This window comes from Coenobita brevimanus, chromosome 29 (genome assembly GCF_032717465.1).
Source record: "Coenobita brevimanus isolate Jiangsu-jjx chromosome 29, ASM3271746v2, whole genome shotgun sequence".
Lineage (NCBI taxonomy): Eukaryota > Metazoa > Arthropoda > Malacostraca > Decapoda > Coenobitidae > Coenobita > Coenobita brevimanus.
Genome location: NC_136982.1, coordinates 39,948,368 through 39,959,262, shown reverse-complemented (window position 1 = coordinate 39,959,262; position 10,895 = coordinate 39,948,368). Strand labels below are relative to the sequence as shown.

Genomic DNA, 10,895 nt, shown 5'->3' with positions numbered 1-10,895 from the left:
CCTGAGGACAGTAAATCACCCATGGGGATGTGGGTGGGTTCATGGAATGTGGGAAGTTTGAGGGGAAGAGCAGGGGAAGTCGTTGAGGCATTCAGTAGGAGGTGGGTGGACGTGGCGTGTTTGCAGGAAGTCCGGTACAGGGGTGGATCAGCCAGAAAGATTGTTGGGAAGGACTGTTGCTGTAAGTTGTTTTGGCAGGGGAGGACAGACGGATATGGAGGTGTTGGTGTGATGGTTGCGGAGAAATGGGTGGAATATGTTATGAATGTTTTGAGAGTAAGCGATAGGATATTGGTTGTGAAAATTCTGTTGGGAAGAAAGATAGCTGTGATTATATCGGCATATGCTCCACAGGCAGGATTGGATGAATCAGAGAAAGATAGATTTTGGGATGATTTAATACGTGTAGTGGGTGGTATGCGGGATGATGAGATAGTGATTTTGGGAGGGGACTTAAATGGTCATGTAGGTGAAGCAGCCCAAGGTTATGAAGGAGTGCATAGGGGATGTGCATATGGTCTAAGGAATGCAGAAGGGGAAAGGATACTCGAGTTTGGGGAGGCAACGGACATGATTGTGTGCAACACATATTTTAGGAAAAGAGACAGTAGGTTAATTACGTATGAGTCTGGGGGAAATAGCAGTCAGATAGATTATTTTCTGGTTAGGAGGGCCGATAGGAGGTTAGTGAGGGATGTTAAAGTTATAGGAAGTGAGGAGTGTGTGCAGCAGCACAAACTATTGATTTGTGATATGGTGCTTAAAGAACAAATGATGAAAAAGAGGACTTATGTACCTAGGAGGAAAATATGGAAGCTGAAAAACCAAGTAGTAAGGGATGCCTTCTATAGCGAGTTGAGGAGAGTGGTGGCTGAACAGGGAGCTGTAGACAGAGGCGTTAATGAACAGTACAGAGCCCTCAAGAACAATTTCTTGAGAGTTACTGATGTAACATGCGGCTGGACAAGAGGACCACCAAGACATAAAGTAACTTGGTGGTGGGATGAGGGTGTAGAAGCTGCAATTAAGGAGAAAAGAAGGCTTTTCCGGGAATGGAAGAAGGGTGGTAGCAAAGAGGAATATTTGGCTGCCAAGCGTAGGGCTAGGAGAGAGGTATACAGGGCAAAGTCTGAGTCACAGAGACAATTACTTGATAACCTAAATCATGGGGAAAGGAAAAATATATTTAGGGTGGCAGGTCAGGTGAAGAGGGATAATCGGGATATCATAGGTGAGCAGTGTGTGAAGAATGATGAAGGAAGGGTAGTGGTGAACAGTGAGGATATTAAAGATGCATGGAGAGAGCATTATAACCGGTTGTTGAATGAGGAGTTTGACTGGGACAGGGAAGGTTTGGAGCCAGCAGATCCAGTGTCTGGCCCTTGGCCTTTGATTGATACTGCTACTGTGAGTGAGGCAATAGGCAGGATGAGGGTGGGGAAGGCAGCAGGTGTGTCTGGGTTGACTGCCGAAATGTTGAAGGCCTCAGGCGATATAGGGGTGAGTTTAGTCACTGGCCTGATAAATAGGATTATTTATGAGTGTGTTGTCCCAGATGATTGGCTGAAGAGTGTAATTGTAAATGTGTATAAAGGGAAGGGTGATGCCCTGGAAAGAGGGAATTATAGAGGTATAAAGCTTTTAGATCAGATAATGAAGGTAATGGAGAGAGTTTTAGAAGGTATGATTAGAGAAAGAGTGAATATTGATGAGATGCAGTTTGGGTTTATGCCAGGTAGGGGGACCACTGATGCCATATTCATTGTTCGACAGCTTCAGGAAAAATATATTGGTAGGAGAAGGGATCTTTATTTTGTTTTTGTTGATTTGGAAAAGGCCTTTGACAGAGTCCCTAGAGAGGTGGTGAAGTGGGCAATGAGAAAGCTTGGCTTGGAGGAGTGGCTGGTTAGGGTGGTTATGGCCATGTATGTGGGTGCTCACACCCAAGTGAGAGTGAATGGAGATTTGAGTGATGAGTTTTCCGTGAATGTTGGTGTGCATCAGGGGTCAGTCTTGAGTCCCATGTTGTTTATCATGGTACTTGAAGCCCTTTCACGTGACTTTAGAAACGGACTCGCGTGGGAGTTGTTGTATGCTGATGATTTGGTGTTGATTGCAGAGAATGAAAGGGAGGCGGAGGAAAGGTTTAGGAAGTGGAGAGATGGTATGGGGCAAAAGGGTTTAAGGGTAAATGCAGATAAAACAAAAGTGATGATATCTAGGGTTGGTGGCGGTACTGTCAAAGACGAGGGAGAGTGGCCATGTGCAGTTTGCCACAAGGGCGTGGGAAGTAATTCCATCTTGTGCGGTGTGTGTGATAAATGGGTGCATAAGAGATGTAGTGGTATCAGAGGTAGACTGCGAGATAATGCTGATTTTATGTGTACGGCGTGCCGGGGTGAGCAGGTGGAGATCGTCAGACGTGAAAGAATTGAACTTGCTGGTGAATCTCTTGAGTGTGTGGAAGAGTTTTGTTATTTAGGAGACATGTTGTGTGCTGGAGGTGGGGCTGGAGCTAGCTCTGTGGCTAGGGTGAGAAGTGGTTGGAAGAAGTTCAGGGAGCTCTTGCCTCTCCTGACATTGAGGGGGCTCTCCCTACGTGCTAAGGGGTCTTTGTATGCAGCGTGTGTTAGGAGTGTAATGCTGTATGGCAGTGAGACCTGGGCAGTGAAGGAGGAAGACATTCGCCGGCTCAGACGTACAGGCATGACAATGATTAGGTGGATGTGCAGTGCGTCCCTGCGTCCAAGGCCTGGAGGGGCTGGGTTTACAATGGAAGAGTTGAGAGGTAGGATGGGACTGGAGTGTATTGGTGTTGTGATGAGGAGAGGTAGATTGAGGTGGTTTGGACATGTGGAGAGGATGGGGGATGATAGTTGGGTGAGGAAGGTGAGAAGTGTTAATATTGGGGGTGGGGTTATGAGGGGTAGACCGAGAAAGACATGGGACGAGGTCATTAAGTGTGACCTTAGGGTTAAGGGACTGAACAGGGAGGCTGCAATGGATCGTGCAGCATGGAGAGCCGCCATTAGGTGACCAAGGCCGACACATGCAAGCATGTTGGAGCCTTTAAAAACGAAAACACACACGAAAACGAAAACATATATATATATATATATATATATATATATATATATATATATATATATATATATATATATATATATATATATATATATTGCCAGACGCCTCAATCCTGTTGGGGTGGCCACAAACAAATCGCGTCCAAGTCGCCCTGTCCCCCGCCATTTCACTGCCCTGCTCCCAGCTCACACCCCTCTCTCATATACCTCTCCACTCTATCCCTCCATCTCATCCTCGGCCTCCCCCTCCCTCTTCCTCCCCTCCACCTCACTCACATACACTCTCTTCGTCAGTCTTTCACCCTCCATCCTTTCCACATGGCCAAACCACCTCAGTGTGTTCCTCATAACGCTTCCTATCACATCCACATCCACACAACAACGCCCCTTTATATCCTCATTCGTCAGCCTGTCGCTCCATGTGACTCCACAGGCTCCTCTTAAATAACTCATTTCCACTGCTCTCACTCTTGACTTGTGCCCTTCCAACAACGTTGAAGCTTCACTTCCATACGTTAGGGTTGGTATCACAATACTGTCATGTAGAACTTTTTCACTTCCATGCTTACTTCCCTGTTTCTTAGCACTGCTTTCAAAGAACCAGCAACCTTTCTTCCCTGCTGTACCATTCCAAGCACTTCACCCTCCAAACCTACATCCTTACTCATTACACTACCCAAGTACTTAAACGTACTCACATTTTCCAATTCCTCACCATCCAATCTCGCTGTACTTTCACTGACTTCACCTCTCTCAAAGACCATCACTTTACTCTTCCCTACATTCACCTTTAGATTCTGTTTCTTACACACTCTCCCAAACTCATCCACCAAGCCTTGCAGCTCCCCTTCGTCTTCACTCAACAACACAGTATCATCTGCAAACAACAGTACAGGGAGTTTCCAAACACTATCCTCTCTCACCAGGGCCACTCCAACTTCCACTACCCTACCTTGTACCTCTTTTATTACCCCATCCATGTACAGACTGAACAACCATGGAGACATGACACATCCCTGTTTCAACCCAACTTTCAAAGAGAAAAATTCACTTAGTTCACCATCCACACGCACTGCAGCCTTCGCACCATCGTACATACTCTTCACAGCATTCAACAACTTCCCGTCTACTCCATATATTCTTAACACTTTCCACAATCCTTGTCTATCCACCCTGTCATATGCTTTCTCCAAATCCATGAAAGCCGCATACAACTTCTTTCCCTTCTCTAGAAACTTTTCCACTAAAGATCTAAGAATGAATATCTGATCTACACAACCTCTTCCCTTCCTAAAGCCTCCCTGTTCTTCTCCAACTAATTTCTCTGTTCTTTCTCTAACTCTGTCAATAAGTATCCTACCATACACTTCTCCTATTATACGAAGAAGACAAATGCCCCTATGATTACCACACACTTCTTTTTCCCCTTTTCCTTTGTACAAGGGAATAATTATACCTGACTTCCAATCCTCCGGGACTCTACCTTCCTCCCAGGCCAATCAATCTGCACATCTTCCACATCCATTCTACTACTATCTCTCCCCCATGCTTCAGCATTTCACCACACACTCCATCAATTCCTGGGGCTTTCCCCGATTAAACTTTCTTCATTGCTTCCACATCTTCTATCCTACTGATTTCTTCCTGTCTTCTCACCTCCCTCCTTCTCCCAGCCATTCCCCAGCCACTTATACTCGCATTACTTCCATCCTCTACGTTCAACAATTCCTTAAAGTGTTCCCATCTGCTCACTTTTTCTCCCTTCTCCACTAGTAATCTACCATTTTTATCTTTCACTCCCCTGCTAACTTCACTTCCACCCTGTCTTACTCTTTTCACTTCTTTCCAGAACATTTTCTTACAGTCCCTCCACTTTACATTCAAATTCCTTCCAAATTCCTCATCCACTCTCTTACTCTCTCTTACTAATCTTTTCACCTCTTTCTTTCTACATATAACTCTCTCTTCCGCCTCTCAACTTCTTCCACACCCCTATTTTCTCATCCATTCATTGCATGCTTTCTTCTTTTGTGCCACAGCCTGTCTCACCTCTTCAGTCCACCACGCTGTTCCTTGCACCCCCCTCCGTCTTCTCTTCCTTCCACACACCACATCACATGCTGCATTTATTTCTTCTGTAAATATCCTACACACATCTTCCACGTCTCCCATCTGCTCCAATTCATATTTGCCCACTCGTTCCTCCACTTCTCTCTTATACTCTGCCTTTTTCTCATCCTCTTGTAACCTTTCCACTCTTCTTGCAACTACTCCTTCCTCTCGTCTTTCCCTTCTTCTATTCCTCCATCTTACTTGAATCCTAATTCTGGCCACCACCAAGTAGTGGTCAGAAAGTCCACTCTCCCAACCTCTGTAAGCTCTTGCATCCATTACACATCTTCGCATCCTTTCATCCACACACACATAATCAATCATTGCCTTCCTTTCATTCAGTTCACCGCCCACCCTTCTCATCACTCGCCATGTATACCTGTGGATCATTTTATGCCTGAAGAGGGTATTGGCAATCACCAACCCCCTCCCAGCACAAATGTCCACTAACGCACTCCCATTCTCATCTATCTCAGAAGGCACACCCCACTCACCAACTATTCCATCCACCTTCACATTCCCAACTTTACCATTCATATCACCGATCAAAAACCATCTCTCATTCCTTCCAAACTTTTCCTTGGACACTTCTACATCTGTCCAGAACTCTTCTCTCACTCTTCTAGCACGATCTTGCGTTGGCGCATACACACATACAAACGCCCACATTTGTATTCCAACTTTCAACTTTACCCACACAATCCTTGACCCACCTGATCCATACTGTCTTATGCTCTTCTTCCATCTTTTACTCGCAACTAAACATACTCCTTCTTTTGCCCTCTCATTCTCACCTACTCCTGCACATATACCCCATCCATACTCCCATTCTCTCACACTTTCTCCTCTCCATTTTGTTTCAGTTATTCCACATACATCCACTTTCGCACCCTCAAGCACCTGGACAATCTCTCTCTCTTTCACCTCATCATTCGCTCGTCTTATATTCCATGTACCCATTACCAAGGCCTTTGTCCGGTCCTGGGTCATCATCGTTTGGTCAGTCCTTGTTCGAGGCTTCTTGTTTGTTTTTTCAGTTAGTTGTTTTCCAGGGAGGGGTACTAACCCTCCGCCAACACTTTCAGTCGCCTTTTACGACAAGCAGGGATACTGGGGGAGTATTCTTGAAAAACATATATATATATTTATAATGGCAGTGCAAACCATTTTTCACTTATTCGGAATCTGTTGCTAATTTAATGAGGGCTGGTGTATCATTCTATGTGATTTCCTTTCTGTTGACAGTGCTGCTTGTCCCAGTCAACAGTTCCAGCCACTGTTAACTGTTCATTGACTCTCTCCCTGTCCTTCGGTGCTGTCATTGGTCGGCTGTTGTAACGGGTGGTGCAGCAGGGAGAGTTCGACTGGAGTGAGACCATCCAGGGTCTGGTGCTGGGCAGCTTCAGCTACGGATATGCTCTGACGCAGGTCACGTCAGATCCACAGCAAGTCCTCTCGTTTCACTCTTAAGGAACTGTGACAACAAGTCAGGACAAAATGTCTCTTGGATATGAATGTGGTCATGAGTACCAGTAACTGTAATTGCATATAATATTAATATTTATGTACAATAATCTTCATAACAGTGCTTGTGTGGATGGATTGTGAATGTGTGTGTGTGTGTGTGTGTGTGTGTGTGTGTGTGTGTGTGTTGCAGGTGGTGGGTGGTCGGCTGGCGGAGGTGTATGGTGTGAAGTGGTTGTTTGGTGGGTGCATCCTGGCGGGGGGCGTGAGCAACCTGCTGTCTCCGGCGGCTGCCAGACTCCACTACGGGGCCCTTATCGCACTCAGGGTGTTGCAGGGCCTCTTTCAGGTTAGTCCTTCCCCTCGACTTCATTGTACCACCTACACAGACGTATTTATGTTATGACAAACACGTCTATTGACTGTGTGCCTTCCGTCCCGCCAGGAAACCGCCATAGTAGGGTAAAGAAACGAGTGTGGTGAACTAATGAATGGGTGGGATGAAGTGAAATGCTGGTTGGGCTGTGGGGTTAGGGTAGGAAAATATAGTATACACTTTAAAAATGGGTGTTTAGAATTTCTCACCACCCTCGACTTTTCCTTGGGTCCATCATGATGTCACAGTTCATTTATTTAAAGTGGACATTCAAATGGGTTACGGTTATAGGACTATAATGAGTGGAGAGAATTAGACTAAATATACATAAGGTTTATTACTTACAAATATCTCTCAGACAATGCTGCACAGATTTAGCCAGATGCAGCCACAAGACAGAGGGAGTGAACTATACTAATAGATGATTGTAGATAAAGAGTGAGAGAGGATAGAAAACCCTACACAAATAGATTCTCGCGCCTCTGTGTGAGTATTTTGCCCTAACCACTAACCAGAGGCGTTATTGCCCTGTCGTATTTGAGCGATTGCAGTGAAGACCCAAAGCTCTTAATTAGATTTGTGGTTAGCTCAATTAAATTCATTAGTTTGTCACACCCCGTTTGACTGGGCACCAATCTGTGTATAACTTCAAGTGAAATTAATTTGATATACGTAATTACAAGATGTGAGCAGGTCAACCAAGCCAGAGAGTTATCCTAAGAGAGTAATTTACGGTGGTGTATCGTAAGTTTGAAGTAACAGTATATCTTTAACATCAATAAACCTGGGTAGGTAACGCAGATATCGCTGATACTACCAAGAAAATTTCCGGTGTTTACATACAAGGTGGGAATTATGTATAAAGTATGGAAGAATGGTAGCGTATGGTAGGCTGGACGAATTATAACGAAGGGTATAGATAAACTACGAAATGAACAGAATATGACGTCTATTTAAATGTAAAAATATAATACTGTAGGTAGTAATTTTATATTCAGTAATTATATGTAGATTAAATTATAAGAGCAAAAGAAGAGAGGATTACTGCAATACTCCAGTAGCTCGTACATGAGTGACAAGACTACAAGAATAAGACAAGGATAGTAAAGAAGAAGGACGTCTAGGGAGTGTTTGACAGTTGTATGTTGCCTGTATGATTGCCATGAGGGTCACATAACAAACGACTCCGCAGATCTCGCAACACTTCCTGCTGAGCGATTTACTCTACACATTACACTTCACTATCCTGCTATATACTACTGAAGCAAAGTATTTCCTTATTAATCCGGTATTAATAACATACCAGTGCATACTAACGCGTCCTATACTTTAATAAATCACTAGCAGAAAGTAGCTACGACGTCTCCTATGCGGTGATACGCAATGGTGTCTGCTCTCACTGGTCTAGTCAGGCTTGATGTTTGGGAATAATTTTTGTGTACTCTCTCAATTTTGAAAAAATCAGTAAGAGGTGCAGTAATACAGGTTTATCATCGATAGAGCAAATACAGTAAGGAAATGTTGTATTACACTTATATTATTGTAAATAATTACTGTCTTGGCGTAAAATTTCCATATCTTCATCTTCAATACTGAGTTAAATCATGAGATTAACATTATAATACGATGCTAGTCTCGAAGAAGCGGTATGGAAAGAATGTAGAGCCATTGTATTCATATTTTAACACATGGGTGACATAAACTTCTACAGAACGAAAATCTGGGCCAAGTTAGAGTAAAAGGGGTATAGGTTATCTTACTGCCTTCTGGATGCGAACCCGGTTGACTGCAGGCTGAAGTTTTCCATCTCCTGCGGTCCTCCGTCCTCTCGGGGTATGGGGATGGGGTTAAGGGACATGGAGGCAGTGGACCCGCCATTTATATCAGTGCCAACGCGTGAAGGCGCCCTTGCTAACGCGTGAAGGTTTTGGTTGAATGCATTGCCTTATAGTAGTGACACTGGTAACTGGTAACCTGTAACCGGTAACTGGTAACTGGGTGTCTTCTGGTACTTAGGCTGTGTCGTGGCCCAGTATGTATGTCTGTTTGGCCCAGTGGATCCCGCCCGTGGAACGACCTCGCTTCATGGGATACGTCGTCTTCGGTAACCCTCTCGACCTCGTTTTACTCTGTTTCATGTCTGCTTCACCCTGTCACATGTGCAGTTTGGTACATGCATCTGTTACATGTACTTGTTTCACTCTGATACATGTCCCTGCTTCACTCTGGTATATGTGTACCGTACTATTTTACATGTCCTTGTTCCACTCTGTTGCATGTTCCCCCTCTACTACACTGTTACATGTCCCTGCGTCACTGTTACATGTCCCTGCATCACTGTTACATGTCCTTGCTTCACTGTTACATGTCCCTGCGTCACTGTTACATGTCCCTGCATCACTGTTACATGTCCCTGCTTCACTGTTACATGTCCCTGCGTCACTGTTACATGTCCCTGCTTCACTGTTACATGTCCCTGCATCACTGTTACATGTCCCTGCTTCACTGTTACATGTCCCTGCTTCATTGTTACATGTCCCTGCTTCACTGTTACATGTCCCTGCTTCACTGTTACATGTCCCTGCTTCATTGTTACATGTCCCTGCTTCACTGTTACATGTCCCTGCTTCACTCTCTGCTTCAGTGTTACATGTCCCTGCTTCACTCTGTTACATGTCCCTGCTTCACTCTGTTACATGTCTCTGCTTCACTCTGTTACATGTCTCTGCTTCACTCTGTTACATGTCTCTGCTTAACTCTGTTACATGTCTCTGCTTCACTCTGTTACATGTCCCTGTTTCACTCTGTTACATGTCTCTGCTTCACTCTGTTACATGTTCCTGTTTCACTCTGTTACATGTCTCTGCTTCACTCTGTTACATGTCCCTGTTTCACTCTGTCGCATGTTTGTTTTTCCTTGGACCTCGGCAATAAGCATTTAAGTTTTAGTGTGTGTGTGTGTGTGTGTGTGTGTGTGTGTGTGTGTGTGTGTGTGTGTGTGTGTGTGTGTGTGTGTGTGTGTGTGTGTGTGTGTGTGTTTTACTGTGACTTTTCGGCAAGCCTCTAAGATATGACTCTAATAACTTTTTTTCTAGTGTTTAATATGTACGGACGCCTGGTGGCCTAGTGGGTGAAGGCTCTCCAGCTGGATGGGTCCGGAGGGGTTTGCATCCAAGGGAGTTTTGGGGTTTATTGCTCACATAATGCCACTCAGGGATGTACGAGGCTGGTCACCCACACCTTAAATGTCAGGACTGAGAACCCTAGCCCCGGACCCTACACTCCTGGTGGGGCAGGAAAGGACTGACTGATCTCTATTTATCTGTCTGTCTATTTAACTATCTATCTGTCTTCTTTGAATTGTCATACGCCTTAATCCTCTAAAGGATGTCCAGAAACAGATCACCTCCACGTCGCCCTGTCCACTGCCATTTGGATGCCATCTCTCGAACTCACACACACCCCTCTCTCACATGCCTCTTCACTCCACCTCATCTTGTATATCTCCCTCCCTCTCTTTCCCTCCACCTCACTCACATACACTCTAGTCAGTCTCTCAGTCTCCATTCTCTCCACGGCAATGACCTCTTGTTACGCTGCCACAGTATTGTTAGTGTAATCAGTCCATTCTCTCCACATGCCCAAACCATCTCAAAGGATTTCTCTTAACACCTCCAACCACACCCACTTCAGTATAGAAGCATTAACATATTTTTATGATTTTATTTCTGTTCACGTGTTTATGTATTTATTTATTTATTATTTTTTATGTCAGGTTCAACACTGGGTACGGCCATAACTCTGCCTCTGATGGGCCTGATAGTGGACGCTCTGGGATGGGCCGCCGCCTTCTACATCTC

The 10,895-nt window shown here is 44.7% G+C and overlaps 1 protein-coding gene across 1 annotated transcript in view; it reads left to right on the top strand.

The window, feature by feature from the left end:
- LOC145395016 (uncharacterized) overlaps window positions 1–8,935 on the top strand; it is an 11,157-nt gene extending 2,222 nt beyond the window's left edge. The window contains exon 4 of the mRNA XM_080268761.1: window positions 8,828–8,935. Coding sequence (XP_080124887.1) covers window positions 8,828–8,935 — 108 coding nt within the window. The remainder of the gene's footprint in view (window positions 1–8,827) is intronic.
- The last annotated feature ends 1,960 nt before the right edge of the window (window positions 8,936–10,895 follow it).